Source organism: Vipera ursinii (genome assembly GCF_947247035.1).
Source record: "Vipera ursinii genome assembly, chromosome: 13".
Classification (NCBI taxonomy): Eukaryota; Metazoa; Chordata; class Lepidosauria; order Squamata; family Viperidae; genus Vipera; species Vipera ursinii.
The window spans coordinates 14,747,459-14,771,016 of NC_139526.1; the positions used below are offsets into that span (position 1 = coordinate 14,747,459).

At 45.1% G+C, this 23,558-nt stretch overlaps 1 protein-coding gene across 1 annotated transcript in view; it reads right to left on the minus strand.

The window, feature by feature from the left end:
• The window catches only part of DNAH3 (dynein axonemal heavy chain 3), a 79,081-nt gene extending 56,161 nt beyond the window's left edge, over positions 1 to 22,920 (minus strand). Inside the window, exons 1-19 of the mRNA XM_083372441.1 lie at positions 22,825 to 22,920; positions 22,556 to 22,657; positions 19,984 to 20,231; positions 18,476 to 18,662; positions 17,195 to 17,384; positions 15,964 to 16,159; positions 14,783 to 14,908; positions 13,525 to 13,720; positions 12,873 to 13,052; positions 12,628 to 12,764; positions 11,274 to 11,379; positions 9,429 to 9,607; positions 8,649 to 8,833; positions 7,755 to 7,878; positions 6,879 to 7,032; positions 5,267 to 5,411; positions 2,981 to 3,192; positions 1,899 to 1,990; positions 960 to 1,074 (exon numbers count right to left, since the gene is read on the minus strand). Coding sequence (XP_083228567.1) covers positions 960 to 1,074; positions 1,899 to 1,990; positions 2,981 to 3,192; positions 5,267 to 5,411; positions 6,879 to 7,032; positions 7,755 to 7,878; positions 8,649 to 8,833; positions 9,429 to 9,607; positions 11,274 to 11,379; positions 12,628 to 12,764; positions 12,873 to 13,052; positions 13,525 to 13,720; positions 14,783 to 14,908; positions 15,964 to 16,159; positions 17,195 to 17,384; positions 18,476 to 18,662; positions 19,984 to 20,231; positions 22,556 to 22,657; positions 22,825 to 22,857 — 2,907 coding nt within the window. The 5' untranslated portion in view covers positions 22,858 to 22,920. The remainder of the gene's footprint in view (positions 1 to 959; positions 1,075 to 1,898; positions 1,991 to 2,980; positions 3,193 to 5,266; positions 5,412 to 6,878; positions 7,033 to 7,754; positions 7,879 to 8,648; positions 8,834 to 9,428; positions 9,608 to 11,273; positions 11,380 to 12,627; positions 12,765 to 12,872; positions 13,053 to 13,524; positions 13,721 to 14,782; positions 14,909 to 15,963; positions 16,160 to 17,194; positions 17,385 to 18,475; positions 18,663 to 19,983; positions 20,232 to 22,555; positions 22,658 to 22,824) is intronic.
• Between the last annotated feature and the right edge of the window lie 638 nt (positions 22,921 to 23,558).

Below are 23,558 nucleotides of genomic sequence, written 5' to 3' on the forward strand. Positions count from 1 at the left end.
TCTTCTTCTTCTTCTTCCTTCTTCTTCCTTTTCTCCCTCCTCCTCCTCCTCTTCTTCTTCTTCCTTTTCTCCTCCTCCTCCTCCTCCTCCTCTTTCTTCTTCTTCTTCTTCTTCTTCTTCCTTTTCTCCTCCTCCTCCTCCTCCTCTTCCTCCTCCTCCTCCTCTTTCTTCTTCTTCTTCTTCTTCTTCTTCTTCTTCTTCTTCTTCTTCTTCTTCTTCTTCTTCTTCTTCTTCTTCTTCCTTTTCTCCTCCTCCTCCTCCTCCTCCTCCTTTTACCACTTCAAGTCTTGAGAGAAATACAAAATTCTGGAACTTTACTTCTGGCGGCCTCAATCATTGTTGTTTGATGCCGCTGTAGTGTATCTTGATGTCGTCTCTCCATCTTTTTCTGGGTCTGTCTCGTGTTCTTTGGCCTTCTCCTCTTTCTGTATGGTATAGAATCCCACAACATCCTCTCTAGGCGAGCAAACCGCTTAACTTGCCTTTTGGGCATATAGTTTAAGATTAGTTCTATTCCCATCCTTTTCTCTTGTGGTCTCACTTTTGATTTCATTATCCCCTTCTGGCTACTCCAGCAGCTCTCCTCAAAACATCTCGTTTCCACGTTGACTAACTTCCGCTTTGTGCTTTATTGCCAGTGTACGCGTTTGGCACTACTATAACACAGGATGGGGATGAAGGCGCTTTGCATCAGGTGCTTCTCGTGGGCTGATGGCTACCTGGCCAATGCGGCAGAATCCACGCCCAGCAAACGGCCAAACTAAAGCAATCTTCTCCGAGGTCTCTTCCACGTTTATGACCAGCCTCTCGGAGGCTTTGGGGAGGGGGGGCATGGAATGGTCCCTCCAAAGCTACAGCCAGATCAGGAGCAGAGTCCAAGGAAGCCAAGACCTTCCATGAGAAACACGAGTCAGATCAAACAGGATTCAAGGGCAAAACAAGCAAGCAAAGATACTGACCGTATCCCTGTATTTCACAAAAGTGAAGCGGATGTTGACCCATTCCGATTTCATCTTTTCCATGTTTTTCTCTAGGGAATATTCTTTACTGGCAGCGGCACCAATTGGCTCAATTCTACAAGGCAAAGGAGAACGTTAGCCAAGGCTGGCCCCTGATACTCCTGGAAGGAAAGAAAAAAGAACATCACATCAAGCTGTTCTCCAAAGCCCCTGAAGGCAGGACAAGAAGCAATGGATGGAAACTAATCAAAGAGAGAAGCAACCTAGAACTAAGGAGAAACTTCCTGACAGTTAGAACAATTAACCAGTGGAACAGCCTGCCTCCAGAAGTTGTGAATGCTCCAACACTGGAAGTTTTTAAGAAGAGACTGGACAGCCATTTGCCTGAAATGGTATAGGGTTTCCTGCCTGAGCAGGGAGTTGGACTAGATGACCTCCAAGGTCCCTTCCAACTTATTATTATTATTATTATCATTATTATCCCAACGTCCGCTGCTTTGGCTTCGCAGCTTAGCCCCGTTATCCAGGAACGTTCGGGTTGCTAAGAGAGAAAAAGGGGAACAATTTGCAAAATACCATCAGGGAAATATATTCACTGCCTTTTCCTGTAAAGGTAGCTCTCAGCTTATGACGGCAACCGAGTCCCCAATTGCTGTTGCTAAGCAAGACAGTTGTTAAGTGAGCTTTGCTCCATTTTACAACCCTGCTTGCCACCGTTGTTAAGTGGATCCCGGCAGCTGTTACATTAGTAACACGGTTGTTAAGCGAATCCGGCTTCTCCATTGATTTTGCTTGTCAGAAAGTCGCAACAGGGGATCACGTGACCCGCCTGGGACTCTGTAAATGTCATAAATACGAACCAATGGTTTGATTCATATTTGGTCTTTGGTTTCGGCAAACAAGGACAAAGGATTTTTTGGGGGGGTTTGTCTTCCTTACTTCTCAATATATTTCGATAGTCCATATTCCAACATATTCATCAATGAAGTAGTTTCATCTGGCCGTATCTCATAGCCCACAATCTCACTGATCTGGAAATCAGAAGGGGGATAAGCATTACAAAGGCTGACAGGAGGAATGGATGAAACTCCTAAATTACATGGGAATAATGACACTGCTCTGTCTTCAGGGTTGTTAAAAAAATAAATAGAATAGAATAGAATAGAATAGAATAGAATAGAATAGAATAGAATAGAATAGAATAGAGTAGAGTAGAGTAGAGTAGAAGGAACATTATGGATGGGGAAATAAGAGTAGAGTAGGATAGAATAGAACAGAACAGAACAGAATAGAATAGAGTACAGTAGAGTAGAGTACAGTAGAAGAAACATTATGGATGGGGAAGTAGAGTAGAGTAGAGTAGAGTAGGATAGGATAGGATAGAATATATTAGAACAGAGTAGAGTAGAGTAGAGTAGAGTAGAGTAGATTAGAGTAGAGTAGAGTAGAAGGAACATTATGGATGGGGAAATACAGTAGGGTAGGGTAGGGTAGGGTAGGGTAGGGTAGGGTAGGGTAGGGTAGAGTAGAGTAGAATAGAATAGAATAGAATAGAATAGAATAGAATAGAATAGAATAGAATAGAATAGAATAGAATAGAATAGAATAGAATAGAATGAACATTATGGATGGGGAAATAGAGTAGAGTAGAATAGAATAGAAACTTTATTGTCACTTTAAATGACAAGTGAAAAACCCTAATTGAAATTTTAATGTATGCTGACCCTACGAAGCCTTTACAAATAGAAGAACACTGACAATGACATTCCCTAACCTCCACTGATGATGTTACTTAGCCCGGCAACGAAACGTTTGGAAACCAACCCACAAGCTCAAAGAATGAACCTTCACACTCATTATTAGACTGGCTGCCTGTCCTCTACTCATTCCAATAAAAGTAGCCTCCGATCTATGTGTCATCTGTTTCTTGAACTGGGCCTAGCTTGGAGGGCTGACAGCTTGCAACCAACACACACAACCTTAACCACTGAGCACGTTGGATACTGTTCCGATCAGCCCACCTGTTCCCAATGCCTGTCTTTCATCCCATGATTGCAGGCAATTGAAAGGACGGGCAGATGTTGCTTGAATTTGTCAATTTTATATTTCACGTTCTCCGCCATCCGCTTGGGGCCAGGGAGATCTATAAAGGTCTTTGTCAATTTGTACATGGTTCGCCACATATTGGAGACATCCTCCGTGATTTCTTCCGCGTTCAACTGTAGGACAGGCCCTGCATGCAGAAATGCAAAAAACCCAAACAAACGTATAAATAAATATTAGAAGAAAGCGCCCTCAGATGGTTATAAGCAGGGGCGTGCTATCCAAACCAATTAGCTTTGACACATTCTGAATTACATGAAAATATGCATTAGAAATGATCCTTCTGCATTAATGGGACAGCTGAATTAATGTGACATTAAGGTGACAGCAGCAGGAATTGTAAATTATAAATCCCTCGCACCCACCCCCATCAGCACTCAAGAAATGGTTGACTGGAGCCGGTGAATAAGCAGAATAATGTTCTTTTGAATTATAATTTTTAAGTTGGTCGGGTCCTTGTGCAGAGAATCTAATTGGAGAAATGGCAGCCTCAAAGATAACAGAGAAAGAAAAGATTTTTAGAAAGCCGTTTGGACAAGGAAACAACTTCTAACCAAGGCCTTCTTGGAAAAAGACTACACCGTTTGAAAAATGCTTTCAGAGCATAAAGGATTCTCTGAGATTCTAGACCAGACATGTCAAACACAAGGCCCGGGGGGGGCGGATCCGGCCCGCGAAGTGGTTTCATGTGGTCCGCGAAGCCATCCTGGAAACAGTGAGGGAACGGCCCCCACTGCCTTGGCCCTGGCCCAGAGACCCTCTTTCTGCCAGAGACCCTCAGATCTGTCCCACTCCTGCCCAGGCCCCCATAGGCACCCTTGATGCGAACCATGTAGAGCTGGCCATGCCCACCCAGTAGGCCATACGCACTCTAGCCATGCCCACCCAGTAGGCCATGCCCACCCTGGCCATACCCACCCGGCCCCCTAAGGGCAACCGCAATGCTGATGTGGCCCTCAATGAAATTGAGTTTGACACCCCTGTTCTAGACCATTTAACAGAAAAGTAGAATAGCAAAGTTGGAAGGGACCTTGGAGGTCTTCTAGTCCAACCCCCTACTCAAGCAGGAAACCCTACTGCAGACAAACGGCTGTCCAGTCTCTCCTTAAAAACCTCCAGGGTTGGAGCATTCACCACTTCTGGAGGCAGGTAGTTCCACTGGTTAATTGTTCTGACTGTCAGGAATTTTCTCCTTAGTTCTAGGCTGGTTCTCCCCTCGATGATTTTCCATCCATTTTTTTCTTGTCCTGCTTGCGGGTGCTTTGGAGAATAGCTTGACCCCCCCCCCACCTCTTCTTTGTGGCAACCTTCTTTTTTTTTTGAGTGAACTGAAAACATTTTATTCTAGCCTTCCCTGCAAGTGGTAAATGAGTACAGGTGGTCGTCAACTTACAACCATTTAGTTTAGCAACCCTTCAAAGTTACAAAGGCACGGGGAAAAAAATCACTTACCACCATTCCCTAAACTTACCACCGCCACAGCGTCTCCGCGGTCTCGTGATCAAAATTCAGGCGCTTGGCGTGTATTTAGGATGGCTGCAGCGCCCTGGGATCCAGGGATCGCCATTGGCACAGGATCCCAGCCAGCTTCTGACAATTCAAGTCAATGGGGGCGGGGTGAAGCTGGATTCCCTTAGGTAAAAGGTAAAGGTTCCCCCGCACGTGCGTGCTAGTCGTTTCCGACTCTAGGGGCCGGTGCTCATCTCCGTTTCAAAGCTGAAGAGCCAGCGCTTGTCCAAGGACGTCTCCGTGGTCCTGTGGCCGGCATGACTAGACGGCAAAGGCGCACGGAACGCTGTTACCTTCCCACCGGAGTGGTCCCTATTTTTCTACTTGCATTTTTACGTGCTTTCGAACTGCTAGGTTGGCAGAAGCTGGGACGCGTAACGGGCGCTCGCTCTTCTACGCGGCACTCGGGGGATTCGACCCGCCAAACTGCCGACCTTCTGATCGACAAGCTCAGCGTCCTAAGCCACTGAGCCACCGCATCCCTTGGATTCCCTTAAGGACCAGGCAATTCACTTAAAAACTTAAAAATCATGGCCCAAAAGAGGTTGTAAAATTTGGATGCGGATGCTGGCTTAGCAATGGCGACTGGGCTCTCAGTTGCTGTCGCAAGCTGAGGACTCGTTCTATATTATTTTCATAAATGGCTTAGATTTGTGAGAAACCCACCCCACCACCCCACCCGTTAAAATCCTCACCATTCATCCATTCCTCAGACTTCACATGGAAGTGGTAGGCGGTCACCCAAAGCTGCTCAAACGGGATCTTGTGTGAAATGATGGTTTGCAGCAGAGGAAACTGACTTTTTTCCCGTTCAAGTAACTCCTCCTCCTTATTGATGGTCTGTTAAAATTAACAGCAGTTCAGACATAGGTTTTGATATTGACGTGGTTATTATTTGCAGAAATACTGGGGGGGGGCGGGAAATGTCTAGATTTATTTTTAATTTATTTTTAATTTTAATTCCATTTACCGTATATCCCGCCCTTCTCCGAAGACTCAGGGCGGCTTACAAGCTTAGCAGTAGCCTTCATTCTATGTATATGCCTGCTTATTAGGGCTTTCACACACACCCCAAGCGGCATTATTACAAAGTCAGCTTAATTGCCCCCAACAATCTGGGTCCTCATTTTACCTACCTGGGAAGGATGGAAGGCTGAGTCAACCTTGAGCCTGGTGGGACTCGAACCTGCACTAATTGCAGGCAGCTGGTGTTCCTTAAGGAGGCATTAGCCCACTGCTCCACCAAGGCTCTTTAATTTGTTATTTATCCAAATAGTAAGAATTGTACTAATTCAAGGTTGGCAAAAGAGAATATTATTGGAAGGAGGAAGAAATCAAGCAAAGCTGTTAGGTGGACTGTAGAATTACAGAAACTAATTGTTTTGTTGTTGTTAGTTGCGAAGTTGTGTCCGACCCATCGCGACCCCATGGACAACATTCCCCCAGGCCTTCCTGTCCTCTACCATCTTCTGGAGTCCATTTAGGCTCACGCCTAACTGCTTCAGGCACTCCATCCATCCACCTAAACTAATTGTTACTGATGGCTTTTTAAATATAAACCCAGACAACATGCTGTTTACCAAATACTAAGGTGATTATGTTAAAAAAAATCAATAAAATGTATTTAAAAAAAGAAGAAGAAGAAGAAGCAGTAAGCCGGAAGAATATTTGATGCCTCTGAATTGTGGCACTGGAGAAGACTCGTGAAAACACCAGGGCCAGCTAAGAAAATAACCCAATGGATCATTCAACAAATGAAAACCCAGAGTCTCCCCTCAAGGCACAGATGAGCAGGCTCAAATTATCCTATCTGAGACACATCGGTACAACATCTGGAAAAAGGTAAAGATGCTGGGAAAGGTGGAAGGGAAGAGAAGAAGACAGCCAACAACAAAATGGATAGACTCAGTTAGAAGAACGATGGACCACGCTCTTGGAAGTATGGAAGGACTCCATTAAGGACAGATGAATCTATCTAGGCAGTCATTAAGGGTCAACACTTGCTTTATGGCACGTAGTCTGTCTATCTGTTTCCACGGGTTGGTCCTTCTGAAATAATTTAGATCCAGGATTAGAAGACCTGAAGGACCAGGTTGAAGAAAATCTGAAGGACCAGGTTAGGAAAGACCTGAAGGGCCAGGTTGGGAGGCCTGAAGGACCACGTTAAGGACAGATCATCATGGAGATATAGTCACTAAGAGTTGACCTCCACCTGATGTCACACAGTCTATCTATCAATTTACATGGATTACTCCTTCTGAAATAATCTAGGTACATGCTTAGCTCTTGAACTCTAGGGTGACCAACCTCATATTCCAAAAGAGCTTGGTCCAAATTCTTTGACAACTCAGTGAATTTTTCCACATTATTCTTCATTTCTTCCATGGTCATGACGTCCTTCTTCCGAAAACTTTCCACTTCCTTGTTATAACTTTCAAGGATAGCTTCAAATTCGGAGCACCTGGTTCAGAGTAAAGATTATTATTATTATCATTTTTTTAAAAAGCCATCTAAAATTTTGTTTCTCCATTAAAATAAGAAAGGTCTTCTAGGACTACTTCATCTCTAGTATCATCATAATGGGATACGTCTGTAGATTTTATAACAGATTGGACGTAGACCATAAAAAAGCTTGCATTATGCTTTTTATCATCATCCTCCTCACAACGGTCATCATCAACAGAGTTGGAAGGGACCTTGGAGGTCTTTTAGTCCAACCCCCTGCTCAAGCAGGAGAACCTATACCGTTTCAGACAAACGGCTGTCCAGTCTCTTCTTAAAAACCTCCAGTGACGGAGCACCCACAACTTCTAAAGATAAGCCATTCCATTGGTTGATTGTTCTGACTGTCAGGAAATTTCTCCTTAGTTCTAGGTTGCTTCTCTCCTTGGTTAGTTTCCATCTGTTACTTCTTGTCCTGCTTTCAGGCACTTTGGAGAATAGCTTGACTCCCTTCTTACCTCTTGTGGAAAATTCCAGGCGTGATCCGCGGGGGTTCTAATAGTTAATTCATATTTAAAAACTTGATTTCAAGTTTTTAAATCAACTTATGGCTCCAGCTTTGCTTTGCCCTTCTCCTCCTCGCTAAAGGATCACGCTAAAGGTCCACCTTGAGCCGAGAAATATGAATCAGGTCCACCTGGTGAAAAGTTAATCTCTGCTCCCGGGGAGTCCATAACCCACCTTTTAATCAGAGCAATCTCGACTTGTTCTCTCCTGTTCATGAGTTGATTCCGACTGGTATCAAAGATGTCTTCAATCCCATCTGGCCAGTGAAGAACTGTACTATTTAGTCTGATGTCTTCGCCTAGGAGATTAAAAACAGCATTCGTTTCTCCGTTTGACCAAGAAAACATCCCCAGGTCAGAAGCTAATGGGGACGCTAAAGGGGATCCAGGCTCTCCTCACAACTATGATGTCCCCTTGGATCAGGGTGGTCTTACCAACCAGATCCAACTTTTCGGGAATCCTTTGCTTTCCATAGGTAGGGTTTAAAGAAATTTGGGAGCTGGGGAAGAGAAAGGCTGCCAGCTGCCTATCGTTGCCTTCTTTGAAGCTCGCTAGCAACTGCCACAACCAGCCATTTGTCTGGAAAGGGTACAGGGTTTCCTGCCCGAGCAGGGGGTTGGACTAGATGACCTCCAAGGTCCCTTCCAACTCTGTCATTCTGTTATTTGTCTCTCCCTATCAAATCTTTCCCAAGGACATGAGATAGGCAGATGTCCAGGTAGTCCTCAACTTACTACCACAATTGTTATTCTAATTCTATTCCTCTCCTCTTTCCTATTACCTATTTCCTTACTCTCTGATGACCACAACTTGGTTGCTTTGTAGCTTATGATCTGTATCGTTTTGCTTAATATCCTGGTACGATTTATGCAGATTGCTTATTTAGTAGCCTATGACTATCGCCAAGTGTTGCCTGATGAACGCATGTTATAATAATTATAATTATGATCGTGATTTATCGCTTGTGGCTTGCAGGTACGCCGAGAGCTTATGCACCGGGGGACAAATTCCTTCTGTGTCCCATCAGCACTTGGCCAATAAAGAGCTCTGCTCTGTTCCAAAACGTACCAGGAAGGTCAGCGTAGTCCATCAGGAACTCCAGCCGGTAAATGGCTTCTCGGATCTCACGACGCAGCTTGAAGACGGTCACTTCGCTGGATTTCTTCAAGTAGGCGGTCAGCTCCACCAACTGCTCGGTAGTCAAAGGCACTTCGCTGACTTTGTCGGCGATGATATTGTACTGGTTGCAAATGCTTGAAACGAAGTGAAAAGGCACGAGATTACAAACAGCAAGTCGGCCTCAACGTCCGAGCCAAACTCGAGCCCAAATTTTCCGTCGCCAAGCAAGGCAGCGGTTAATAAGCGAGTTTCGCCACGTTTTAGGACCTCACTCGCCACCTGCGGTTAAGTGAATCCTGGCAGATGTTAAGTGGGCAACATGGTTGTTGAGTCTGGCTTTCCCCTTGACTCTGCTCGTCAAAAGGGACGCAAAAAAAAGAACCGCATGGCCCCAGGAACACTGCAACCGTCATAAATACGAGTCGGTTGCCAAGGGGTTGTATTCTGATCGCATGACCGCAGGGATGCTGCAACAGTCGTCAACCTGAAAAAAAACCTAAGTCACTTTTTCCACTCCCCTTGGAACTTCGGTCCCTAAATGAATGGCTGTAAATCGAGGATTACCGATGTTCTAATCCCATCTGCCCAGCTTATTTGCTATTTCTTCCTTTGTGGCGCTACGGAAGGGGGGATCCTGCCTGCGTGCACGTCCACGCAATTGCAGGTCCTTCCGGCGCAGTCCCTCGTTGGCGGAAATTCTCCATCCTGAAGAACGGATCTTAGCCATACCTCTTGTTGATGTTCCTGTTTTCCTCTACTTCAAACTCGATCAGTCTGTCCTTCAGCCGCTGGGTCCGACTGCAAAGTTCTTCGTTCAGTTTCAGAGCATCCAGGCAGAAGAGAGCCAAGGGGACGGTGACGTGCAAGGAAGCAATTTCCTTCTTCAGTTTGGTCAAGCCATCAATTTTCTGCGAGGCGACAGGGATGGTTACAGCGGGGGGGGGGGAGAGCCACAACAAGGTTATTTTAGCCAACTCGAGGGAAAGCAGGGCCAGGTCTGAATCGAGGATAGGCTGAAGGACGAGAAAAAGTACAGTCTACAAATGAGGGTCTGTGCTGTTGTAAGTTTAAAAGGTCACTAAAATGAACTGTTGTTAAGTTAAGGACTTCCGTTAATTGACTTGGCAACAGAACAACTCAAGAGCAAATTGCATTTTCCTCCAGGCCATGCTGTGTCAGAGGGTGAGTCTGCATCTAAAAAGAACTGTTTTTCACACTTGCAACCGTTACAACATTATACCTGTCTGAGATGGTATATAGGTTCTCCTGCTTGAGCAGGGGGCTGGACTAGAAGACCTCCAAGGTCTCTTGTAGCTCTATTCTATTCTACTCTACTCTACTCTATTCGAACGGGAAATAACTTTATGTATGATTGACTTGCGAGGCCGGTGTGTTGTGCAATTAGCTCACATGGTGTAACAAGATGGTGGGTTTGTTGTCACTGTGAGTTGGGAGGGGGGCACGAAGGGAGGCTCAGCCAATCCCAATGTATACATGGTTGTACTTTGACAATAAAGGTTCATTCATTCATTCATTCATCCACTCCACTCCATTCCATTCCATATTTTCTATTCTATTCTATTCTATTCTATTCTATTCTATTCTATTCTATTCTATTCTATTCTATTCTATTCTATTCTATTCTATGCCATTCCATTCCATTCCATATTTTCCATTCTATTCCATTCCATATTTTCTATTCTATTCTATTCCATATTTTCTATTCTATTCTATTCCATTCCATTCCATTCCATTCCATTCCATATTTTATATTCTATTCTATTCTATTCTATTCTATTCTATTCTATTCTATTCTATTCTATTCTATTCTATTCTATTCTATTCCATATTTTATATTCTATTCTATTCCATTCCATATTTTCTATTCTATTCTATTCTATTCTATTCTATTCTATTCTATTCTATTCTATTCTATTCTATTCTATTCTATTCTATTCTATTCTTATTCCATTCCATTCCATTCCATTCCATATTTTCTATTCTATTCTATTCCATATTTTCTATTCTATTCTATTCCATATTTTCTATTCTATTCTATTCCATTCCATTCCATTCCATTCCATATTTTATATTCTATTCTATTCCATATTTTCTATTCTATTCTATTCCATATTTTATATTCTATTCTATTCCATTCCATATTTTCTATTCTATTCTATTCTATTCTATTCTATTCTATTCTATTCTATTCTATTCTATTCTATTCTATTCTATTCTATTCTATTCTATTCTATTCTATTCTATTCTATTCTTATTCCATTCCATTCCATTCCATTCCATATTTTCTATTCTATTCCTTTCCATATATTCTATTCTATTCTTCAACTTAACAACCGGGTGACAACGTATCATCCGCAACGATCCACTTAACGAGTGTGACAAGAAAGGTTGTAAAAATGGGGCAAAACTCACTTAACAACAGAAATTGGGGGCTCCGTTGTGGCCGTAAGTGCAGGACTGCCTATACGTGCTTTTTTTCCCCCCTACAAGTGCTGTTCCTAGGATTACATGAACACGACAATGCGCTTCTCGCCCAAGAGAAAGCCATATTACCTCTACAAAATCTTCCAGGTCGTGCCTTTTGCTTAAAAATTCAGTCACCTCCTTGTCGGCATTGTTGTTCAAGAGGTCGTTGTATTTCCTGTAGACGTTCAAGTATCTTCAATGCAAAAAAGATTGCGCGGAAAAGAGATCATTTAAATCCAGATCCAGAGGACACGTTTCTTTTCAAGCAGCGGTAGCCTCTCACCCTATTTATTCTCTGGGCTAACCATAGTTATTTTTGACTTGGTTCACCCATTATCTTATGCCACCCTGACAGGGTTCACATCATCCTAAATCAAATGTAAACTAGCCGTGGGGGGGCCCCTCAGGCCAATATACGTCTAACTATTTATCTTTCAGGAACCATCCTGTTAACAACCCACAACCCCTTTATTCTCTTTGGAACATGAGCCCTCAAATTCAGGGATTTAATTGTGGGGTCTTGTGGGGGGGTTTGTCTCCGAACTTGTTTTCTTGCAGACGTTTCGTGACCCAACTAGGTAACGTCATCAGCGCTCGAAAGGAGTGGGGTTTGTAGAGTAGAATAGAACAGATCTGGAAGGGACCCTGGAGGTCTTCTAGTCCAGCCCCTTGCTCAAGCAGGAGAACCTATAAACTGTCTCAGGCAAGTGACTGTCTAGTCTTTTCTTAAAAACCTCCAGGGATGGAGCGCCCACGATTTCTGGTGGCAAGCTGTTCCACTGGTTGATTGTCCTCACTGTCAGGAAGTTTCTCCTCAATTCCAAGTTGCTTCTCTCCTTGATGAGTTTCCAACCATTGTTTCTCGTCCTGACCTCTGGTGCTTTGGTGAACAACCTGGCCCCCTCTTCCTTGTGGCACCCCCTGAGATATTGGAAGACTACTATTGTGTCTCCCCTATTTCTTCTTTTCTTTAGACTAGCCAGACCTAAGTCCCACAGCTGTTCTTCGTATGTTTACTCGGTGCTCTCCGAGCTTGGTTGTTTCCTTGCAGGCATTTCATTACTGAAATAGGTCACATCCTGTCGCCCTCATGGCACCATCAACACTATCAGAGCGCTGATGATGTGACCGGTAGGGTAACAAAACGTCTGCAAGGAAACAACCCACCACAGGGAGCACCAAGGACTCCACAATTCAAACCTAGAAATAGACACATCCACCTCTGTTGATAGCAAATGTCTTAAAAGAGAAATCGTAGAATGGAAGGAAATGGTGGCCGCCATCCTCCCACTTCCCCCCCCTTCCGCCCCGCAGGAATCTCTGCCGATGGGGAAAAGCATCAGGAAAAGTTCAGAAAGAAACGGCAGACGGGAAAAAATTCTGGAATTAAAATACGGGGAAATCACCTCTCTCCCGCGTTCTCTTACTTCTAGAAACTTACTTCTGTGGACCGATCAGGTTGAGCTGAAATATCTCTGCAGTTTTTTGTACGTAGTCCGCCACCAACGTTTCGTCCTTGTTGACGGTGCGGAGAATGAGGTCGTCTCCTTTTAACTCTGGGAAAAGTTTAACTTGAACCTAAAATAAAATAAAGACAAGGGACCCCAGTCTTCTGTGGCTTCTTCAAGAGTTTGAGCATGGGACAACCCAAGGCGTGAACCTGGCCTTGTGACTCCTTCAGCATACCTTTGGGAGACTTTCAGAATGTTTGAGGATCTCAAGAAAGCAGCGGTAGACTAAATCCCACAAAGTCTGTGCATCAGGATCAAAGACAATCGACGGATCTTCCACGTCTAGCTTCAGGACCAATATTTGAGGAATAAAGAACTGCATGTCTTGATAAACCTCGCCGAAATCGTTTCCGTCCTCAAGAAGGAAAGAAATCATGAGATCATAGGCAGGGAATAACCAGAAAGGGTCGATTTTTCGGGATCTGGGGCCCTCTACAATTCAAACGTATGGAGATAAAGCAACCTCGGAATTGCTGAGAGGTGTACAGAAATGTTTTGGCACAGCATCATCTAAGCCATGAGTATGGAGCCCCTATAGGCGGTCCTCGGCTTACAACCGCAACTCAGCTCAAAAATTCGGTTGCAAAGCGAGAGATTTGTTTAGCGAGCGAAGCCCCATTTTATGACTTTTCTTGTCACAGTTCTTAAGTGAATCGCTGCAGTTGTTAAATTAGTAAGTGAACCTGATTCAGTATTTAACGACTGTGTGATTCGCTTAACAACCCGGGCAAGAAAGCTTGTAAAAAGGGGCCACTTAACGAATGTCTCGCTCCAACAATGGAAACTTGGGGCTGAGTTTGTAGGCCTACCTGTCCTCCACAACCTACCTTGTGTATCTTAAAAAAATTGAGGAGATCCTCTAGAGAATTGATGACCATCTCCCTCAGTTGCAAGGACATCAGGATGGCCACCGAAGCGAAGTATTCCTCTATTTGCTGAGAAGAATCCAAGTCGTTTTGCGGGGCAAGGTGTAGCCATTTCTCTTTCTGCTCCACAAAAAGCTCTGCACACCTGGGGATCCACCTGGGACGACATGGAAAGTGTCATTTGCCCAGGTATTTTTTTCTTTTTTGGAGGGAGGGGAGCAACAGTTCAATGAGATGAATTGCAAAGGCCTTGAGATCACATAGCCAGAAGACCAAATATAAAGATTTGCAAGAAAGCCAGTGTAGGGCAGCGGTTAAAGCAGGGGTCCCCAACCTCCGGTCCGTGGACCGGTACCGGGCCGCGGCTTGCCAGCAACCGGTCCGCACAAACAAGAAAAGCCTCATCCGTGGGATGCAGGCAGCACACAAAACCACGCATTCTCCGGTTCGTGGAAAAACCTTTCTCCACGGAACCGGTCCCTGGTGCCCAAAAGGTTGGGGACCTCTGCTTTACAAGCGTGGCTATTGTAACTATTGGCTGCATTTGCCCTTAACACTCAGCTATCAATTTAAGGATGGTTTAACGACCTGGCATTGCCTGGTTCAGGAGTCCCCAACCCCCGGTCCTTGGACTGGCACTGGGCCGCGGCACGCCAGCAACCGGTCTGCACAAACAAGCAAAGCCCCATCCACGGGGTGCAGGCAGCATAGGAAACCATGTCCCCTCTGGTCCATGGAAAAACCTCTCTCCACGGAACCGGTCCCTGGTGCCCCGAAATTGGGGACCTCTGGGTTAAACTACAACTAGTCCTTAACTTTACAACCATTTATTTAGTGACAGTTCAAAGTTACAACGGCCCTGGGGGGAAAAAAGTGACTTAGGACCATTTTTCACCCTTACGACCATTGCAGCCTTCCTACGGTCAGGCGATCCAAATTCAGATGCTTGGCAGCTGACTTGTAGTTAGGACGGTTGCAGGGTCCCGGGATCACGCGATTCCCCCGTTTGCGATCTTTGGACAAGCCAAGCCCAGATTCACTCAAGAACCGTGTTACTTAATAACTGCAGCTATTCACGTCCTAACCATTGTGGCGAGCGAGTTGGTAAAAGGAGGCAAGATTCACTTAAGACATGGTTCGCTTCGCAGAAAGTTTGGGCCGCATTGCGGCCACGAGTCCAGGACTGCCCGATCTTGGGCACGGCTGGAATCTTTCTAACCTGGTCTGAAGGATCTCGTGAGCTTCCTGACACTGCCTCTGGATCAGCTCTTCAAATTCACTCGGCAGGAGAGGCAAATCGCCCTGCAGGATCTCTTGGGTACGGACAAATCTCAGATCCTTAAACCTGGATGGGAGAGAGAGTCACACCACTGTGTCGTTTAGAAATTGCGCCGAGTTTACGCATCTTAGAATCAAAGCACTGAATTGCAGAAGAAAAAAAAACGAGGTCTGGGTTCAGGTGATGTGCTGGCCCTAGCTGCAAATGGGTTGAGCAGGTCACACAAACTTCCTGAAGTTTAACTGACGGGAAGCCGGTTGCATTAGCGTGCCATTTAATGCAGGTAATGTTCAACGTACGACAACTGGCACCACAATGTCCATTGCTAAGCAAGACGGCTGTTTAAGGCAATGGCCTCTCACTTTGCAACACTTTTTGCCGCAGTTATTAAGCAAATCACTGCAGCTGCTGTGAATCATGTGGTCCTTAATTGAATCCGGCTTGTCCCATCTAGATTTCGCTGCGAAGATCACAAATGGCGATCACATGATAGCAATAGCCCAGCCTAGACCAGTGATGGCGAACCTTTTAGAGACCGAGGGCCCAAACTGCAACCCAAAATCCACTTATATATCATTGGCTGCCGCGTGGGTGTGTCCCGTTGGGTGGCCGTGGCCCGTTGGGTGGGCACGGCTGCGGTGGTAATGGCAGACTGGGAGGGACTAAAAAGTCCAATCAATCAACTCCAACTTTGCGATATCTTTTTTTTTTCCCGTGAGAAGTTGAAATTGATTGATAGATTGAACATTATTATTTTTTTTTGCACACGGAGGCGGAGGCCTAAAACGAAAAGGTTTTATAAAACCCAGCTGAAGGCTTAGGACTGGGGCGACGGGGCACGTGCCCACAGAGAGGGCTGTGCGTGCAACCTATGGCACGCGTGCCATAGGTTCGCCACCACGGCCCTAGACTTATATACCGCTTCACAGTGCTTTATAGCCGCCTCTAAGCTTTTGACAGAGTCAGCCTATTCGCCCCCAACAACCTGGCTCTTCGCTAAACAAAGGGTTGAAAGTTGAGGACGACCACTAGTCGAGATCAGCTGAGATTGTTAACAAGGGGACCTGCCTCGAAGCTTCTTTTAGGATAGCAAAAAAATACGGCGGAGCAAAAGGACTCACTCGGTAAACCAGAGTTGCTGCAGAGTGAGCATCATAGGATTAACTGTGAAGAGGTGAGTCTCGTTCCAGATTTTGGTCTCTTGGTACATTTTGTGCCAAGGAACCGGAGCCCGGATCACTCGCTGGGGAAAAGGTCGAGGGATGTTGCGTATAAACAGCCTTTTCTTCTCCTCTGGATCCATCAAGATGTAATCAACTAGCACCAACAGGAGAAGGTATTGGAAGCAAACCAGAAAAGAATGAAAGACAATCCAATCTTTAGAGAGCTGTAGTCGAATGCACCAATAGGCGCTAGGTGGCACTGTGCAAAACAACTGATTGTGTTCACCCAATTTTGCACACTTTCCTGACCCGTTAAGGGTCGAAGCCAGAAAAATAGACAAAGCAATCCCATAATAGGGCTTTGAAATGACCCCTGTGTCTTATTAATCTGAACAAAAAAAATATTTAAGTCCAGTTGATTGTGTTAATTTAATAAAATACATACATACATATATACATTAAAAAGGTAAAGGTAAAGGTTCCCCCGCACACGCGTGCTAGTCGTTTCCGACTTTAGGGGCTGGTGCTCATCTCTGTCTCAAAGCCGAAGAGCCAGCGCTTGTCCGAGGACATCTCCGTGGTCATGTGACCGGCATGACTAGACGCCAAAGGCTCACGGAACGCTGTTACCTTCCCACCGTAGTGGTCCCTATTTTTCTACTTGCATTTTTATGTGCTTTCGAACCGCTAGGTTGGCAGAAGCTGGGACGAGTCACAGGCGCTCACTCTGTTACGCGGCACTCGGGATTTGACCCGCCAAACTGCCGATCTTCTGATCGACAAGCTCAGCGTCCTAACCCACTGAGCCACCACATACATACATACATACATACACACATACATACATACAACCAATCACTTTATCTTGCCACATAAAACCTGATTCCCCCATTCTGGCATTGCATGAAATCCTGGGTTGACCCTGAAGAAGTATATTGTTATGAATCTAATCGCCATGGCTAGAAACCATGATTTATGGCTTGGAAGGTGGGGTGAACCTGCCTGATTTCATTTACCCAGCATATTATTCAAGCTACGGTTTAGCCAACTGAGCATTCAGCACCTACGATTCACTCAGCTAAAATTTCAAGGTCAGACTTGAATTCCTGGGGAAGCAACTTGAAGGAAGCAACTGTCCAGAACTTTCACAATTTAACTTCTCTGTCCAGGGACACGTTCCTCCACTCACCGATGTTTTTCATGAGCCAGATCTGGTAATCGCTTTGAATTTCTTCCATCAAACTGTTCAATAGGCCCTCCAGATCTGGGTTGGCGAGGAAAAAACTTGGAATGTGAGTCAAAATATTGTTCAGCACGTTTTCGTCCTGCAGCACTATCATGTCTTTCCGAATGCCCTTATGGATGTAATAGCAGTATCTCTGCAAAAGATCCCAACGATTTTTTTTTTAAAAAAAATATCAATCAGGAGCATTACAATCCTTGGGATCATCCTGCCTGCCAATTCAGACAACAAAATATCTATTAAATGCTATACGATGGCTTTTTACATTAGGGGGAAAAAAAGTGAACAGGTAGTCCTTGACTTATGACCAGTCATTTAGTGACCAAAGTTACAATAGACCCCCCCCCAAAAGATACTTAAGACCTGGTTCCAAAGTTCCAATAGCTAGCCCCTCACCACCAGAGTCATGTGACTGCATTTTGAGTGTTCGACAACCTGCCACTTGCAGTGTCCCGTGATCAAAACTGACCCCAAGCCCCAGGTTTGCTTAATGGCTGCCTCAAAAAAATAAAAAATAAAACCAGTTCGTCATCTGATGATCTGCTTTATGACCATTCCAACCCAAATGGGCAGAATCCGTTCTGCAACAATATCCTGGGACAAATATATTTGTAACTGGCAGACTCCATGATGTTCGTAAGTCGAGGACCACCTGTGTTGCTGCTGTCCCCTCTGTTGGAAAAAGTCATCTTTCCTAATTCCCATTTTATTGTGTATCTCAGATAAGACGGGAGAATTTGCCTTAACCGCAAAGCCTTAAACTGGCTCTTCCCATCCTGATTCTGTATATCCTTTAAGTCTGCTAATCAAAGATGCCCTAAAGGTAAAGGTAAAGGTAAAGGTAAAGGTTCCCCCGCACACGCGTGCTAGTCGTTTCCGACTCTAGGGGCCGGTGCTCATCTCCGTTTCAAAGCCAAAGAGCCAGCGCTTGTCCGAGGACGTCTCCGTGGTCATGTGGCCGGCATGACTAGACGCCAAAGGCGCACAGAACACTGTTACCTTCCCACCGCAGTGGTCCCTATTTTTCTACTTGCATTTTTATGTGCTTTCGAGCTGCTAGGTTGGCAGAAGCTGGGACGAGTAACAGGCCCTCACTCTGTTACGCGGCACTCGGGATTCGACCCGCCAAACTGCCGACCTTCCGATCAACAAGCTCAGCGTCCTAACCCACTGAGCCACCGCGTCCCTATAGCCCGAAAGGACCACATTGCAAATTGGCTTAGCGACCTCCAGATCTTCCTCTGTGGGTGCCTGTTGTCCTTTGCTGATCTCTTCTTCGTGCTGATGCATCACAACAAATTGCTGCTCTGGGGTCAGAGGCTGGCTGTCCGAGTAACGTGGGGTCCCCTCCTCCACCATTTGAACGTCCAACCTCAACAGATCCAGACTGCACACTTGGGATACAGTTTCAGCCCTGAAATGAACCACAGTCAACAGGTGAGTCTGTCTGTGGAGATTCTCCATCATCCAGCTCAGGGTTGTCCCAAAGGTGCTTTTTTTTCTTTCCAAAAGGCAACTGGACTTTCTTGGAGGTTTTTTTGCCCTTGAAAACGTTTCATTTCTCCTCCAAGAAACTTAAGTCAGAACTGAAGAAGCTTCTTGGAGGAGAAGCAAAACGATTTCAAGGGGGGAAAAAATCCAAAAATAAGAATAGAATAGAATAGAATAGAATAGAATAGAATAGAATAGAATAGAATAGAATAGAATAGAATAGAATAGAATAGAATAGAATAGAATAGAATAGAATAGGTTGGAAGGGACCTTGGAGGTCTTCTAGTCCAACCCCCTGCTCAGGCAAGAAACCCTATACCATTTCAGAAAAATGAAAGTCCAGTTGTCTTTTGGAAAAACATTTTTGGGACAACAGTTAAGTCCTGAACCTGACTAGCTCAGAAATCAACTCCCCCCACTTCCGACAGAATTAGCCTGCCCCCACCCCACCCCACCCCATGCTGGCAGGAGTGGCCTCCTGTGGTTCCCATCAGCTGGGGAATTTCGGCGGGTGGGGTCCAGGAAAAGAGCTTGTTCCACCGTATCTACCGAATAAGCATAAAGCTGACAATACCTTTCATATTCTCCCTCGAGGTTTTTTATATACATTTTCATCTTCTTTTCGGATGGCGCATACTCTTTAGCAGCTAGGAGACCCCATTAAAGAAAAGCCTTAGCCCAAATTAGAGAGAGAGAGAGAAAAAGAAAAAGCAAGCAAGCTAATCCAGCTTTATGGAAACATCAAAAGGGATGTAATAATCCCTGTAAATCCAGACTCAAGGGTGGATCTACGTAACTGGATCTGACCGTTCTGACATTCCCCAAAGTTCTGTTTTGAGAAAGATTTCCAGTGAAAGTAGCGTACGTTTCCTCGCTACATTAAAAGATTTTTAGCCATTCATCAGGAGTCTGGGAACAGCATTTGAGGCTCTACCCTTTATTTTAAAAAAAGGCAACCCTAATCTGGACGATGGAGACTCTCCATAGACATTAAACGTTACTCCAGGGCTCCCCAACTCACGGTCTGTGGACCGGTACCAGTTAAAGCAGGGGTCCCCAACCTCCGGTTCGTGGACCGGTACCGGGCCGCAGCCTGCCAGCAATCGGTCCGCACAAACAAACAAAGGCCCCATTCACAGGATGCAGGCAACACACAAAACCACGTCCCCTCCGGTCCGTGGGAAAACCTCTCTCCACGGAACCGGGTTCTTGGTTTCTCAAAAGGTTGGGGACCTCTGCTCTACGCCGTTGAGTCTAGGAGGATACGTGGACATTCGGCTTTCTGCTTGGCGGACCCAGAAGATTTTCTGATTCGGAGAGGGGAAGCCAACTTCTGTAGATCTTTCATCTTCAGGTCGCGCGCGGTCAAGGTGTAGTTGTTGGCGATGGAGTTGCTTGGCGTGCGGAAATGACGCTGTTCCTTCAGGGGCACCGCCAGCATCCAAGAGGCTCGCTGCATGAGCGTGGGGTAGTGGCTGCTGTTCTGGATCATCTAAAGCCAGAACGAGAAGAAGGGGGAGAAAAAACGGGACAGTCCATTACCGATAAGCTGACTGGGACCAAGGACATACAGGTAGTCCTCAACTTGCGACCCAAAAAACTGAGCCTCAAATTCCCATTGCTAAACAAGGGGCTTTTCCAAAAGGCAATTGGACTTCCTTGGAGGATGTTTTTTTTTCCCCTTCCCCTTGAAAACCTTTCCCTTCTCATCCAGGAAGCTTCTTCAGTCCTGTAAAGTCGGATGCAACTTAAGAAACCACCTTGGCTTAGCGACGGAAATTCTGCCCCCCGTTACGGCTGTGAATCGAGGGCTACATATAGATTTGCCGCAGCTGAGAAAACCATTAGATTAAGGCGCAATTGTTATAGCCCGATTCTTTTCCTCTTAAAGGATTCGCGGTTTATCTGGGAGAATCACGCCTTTCGAAGGATTTGCTTCCTGTTTTACGCAGGCAATTTATTTCCTGGCCAAAAATCCCAGATGGAAAGTGGAGAAACAGGTTTTTCATCACTGAGAAATCACCGGCAAACTCCTGTAATGCTGCAGTCGCCTCCTTCAAATGAAGCCGCCCACATAATTTTGCGTATCTTAAGAGGGCTATATGTCTGTTTGTTGTCTCCTCAAGCAACAACTTGAATCCAAGACGGCTGCCCCCGATCTCTTGCTAAGCCCCTCCAAACACAATGTGAAATCGTACAGGTAGCCCTCGACTTAACAACCAGAGGAAAGATCAAAAGCGAGAAATGCAACTCAGCGTTGCAGTGTGGACAGCATTACGTTTAGGAAGCTGGTTAGTTTGGCTTCCGTCCCCTGCAAAACCCATGAACAAAAAGTCACTCCGTATTTCGAGCATCGGCCACTTGCCCAGGATGGAGGCAGCCCCAAACTAAACTAATTAATCTTTTTTTTTTCCAGATTACTGCTTGCACCCAATGAGTACAGTTAATGCTCTTTTTAGCCACTGCCTTGCTTGGCAACCATTTCCAGTTACGACGGCGATGAAAAAAAATAACTTTCAAAGCAATCCTCCCATTTATAACCTTTGCAGGATTTGGAAGCAAAGGAAAGCTGATGTACAGATAGATCTCATTTATCGACTGCTTTGTTCAGCAACAGTCCAAAGTTACCACGTTGTCCTGGTGAAGCATCTTTACAACCAATGCCTTCATTTGCAACTTAGCGGTGAGCATCGGTCATGGGGTTGCCAATACAGTCAGAGCCTGTGGTCCTGTGTCTGACCTGTCCCTTTTTTTTCCTCTTGCAGAATGGGGAGATTGGAGAAGAAGGCTTTACAAGAAAGTCAGCAGGCACGCAATAATAATAATAAATAATAATAACAATAATAATAAAGCTTTATTGTCAAAGTATAACTGTGTACATTGAGATTAGCTGAGCCTCCCCCTGTGCTCTCTCCCCCCAACACACAGTGACAACAAACCCTCCATCCCATGTGTGAACCAACTACACTACACCACACACCGGCCTCCCAAGTCAATTCTGCATAAGATTATGTCCTATTTAAAAGCCTAACAGCCCACGGATAAAAGCTATTTTTTAGCCTGTTGGTACAGCTGGCTATATTCCTATATCTCCTACCGGAGATAGAATGCACTGGGCTTCTTGCCTGGCATGTTCAGGGCTGCCAGTGTCATCGCATGATGTGCATTCCCTCTTGTGTGCTTGCTACTCTCTTGTAATCCCTTCTTCTCCAATCTTTCTACTCTGGAAGTGTGGGGAGAGAAAAAAATGTCAGGCAGAGGTGAGACTGAGGAAAAAAGACAAAGCCAAGCGATCCTGTAGGCAATCTCTCCAGTGCCTGGCGCTCTTTTCCTCCTTCCCTGCCAGCAGAGAGATTGGAGAGGAAAGGATTACAAGTGAATAAGCAGGCACATAATGGGAATATATCGAGCTTTTTGTGTGGCGCCCTCACAGTTTTCTTTCGTGTATTCCCTGTTGTAAACCGGTTTATTCTCTTGTAATCCCTTCCTCTTCAATGAATGTAAATACACACATTAATTCCCTTCTGGATAATTTATTCCAGCTCCCAGATGAGCACGGCAGAGGGGAAATAAGCAAAAGGGAAAGATTTGAAACCGATCAACCTTGTCAGTTTTCACCCAGCTATCCCAGTGCTGCTGAGGTGAGTGGGGAAAAGGACAGCGACAGTTGCTAAATGGCTGATTTCCCACTTCGCAACTGCATCAGTTAACAACAGTTGCCGGTCCCAGTTGTGGTTGCTAAACAAGACCTAGCTGTATTGTTCTCCAGCTGGTTTCCTATAATAACTATTTTCTAATAAGAATGCAAGGACTCACCTGATACATTTGGGAGGGATCAGAGGCCGCTACTGAAGGCAAAGGGGGCAATTCAGGTATCTGCTTAGCATGGCTCATATTATAGATAGAATCAGTCTGTGTCTAAAAAATATGGGGGGGGGAGAAAAACCTCAGGAAAATGCAAAACGTATCTAGATCACGACACTGCAGTGCTACAATCCAGTTTTCACCCCTGCCATCCTGCATTTAAATTGGTCTGGGGGAAAAACAAAAGCAAAACCCAAGTCATAAGAATTATTCAGCCTTACCCTCAAAATTTGGGTAATCTCCTTTGGATTCATGTTGAATATTTCTTAGGATGTCTCCTCTTCTTCCAAAATATCAATTAGATCAATGAACTTTCCAAAAATAAATCCTTATCGATTCTAGAAGAGTCACACCAGTTGACAAGTCAAAACACACACACACACACACACACACACACACACACACACGTTATGCTACAATCCATTTTTATAACATTCCTTCATGAGGGCACCCACTGAATGTATTTTCAAACATCATTCCCAAGTTAGGCTAGGTAGAAAGACACCTGATCTTATCTTTAGGAACTAGGAAGTGATCCACACTCATTCTGAAGAGGGAGGGAGGGAGGGAGGAAAAAGGAAAGGGAAAGGAGAGGAAGAGAGAGAGAAAGGAGGGAGGGAGGGAGAGAAAAGAGAGGAAAAGGAGAAGAGGGGAAGGAAGGAAGGAAGGAAGGAAGGAAGGAAGGAAGGAAGGAAGGAAGGAAGGAGAAAGGAGAGGAGAGAGAAAGGAGGGAGAGAGAGAGAAAGGAGGGAGAAAAAAGAAAGGAAGAAGGAAAGGAGGGGAAGGAAAGAAATGGAGAAGAGGGAGAGGAAGGAAGGAAGGAAAAGAAAAAGGAAGAGAAGCAGGAAGAGAAGGAGGGGAGGGAGAAAAAACAACAGGAGAGAGAGAGAGAGGAAGGAAGGAGGAGAGGGAGAAAGAAAACAACAGAAGAGAGAGAGAAAAAGGAAGGAAGGAA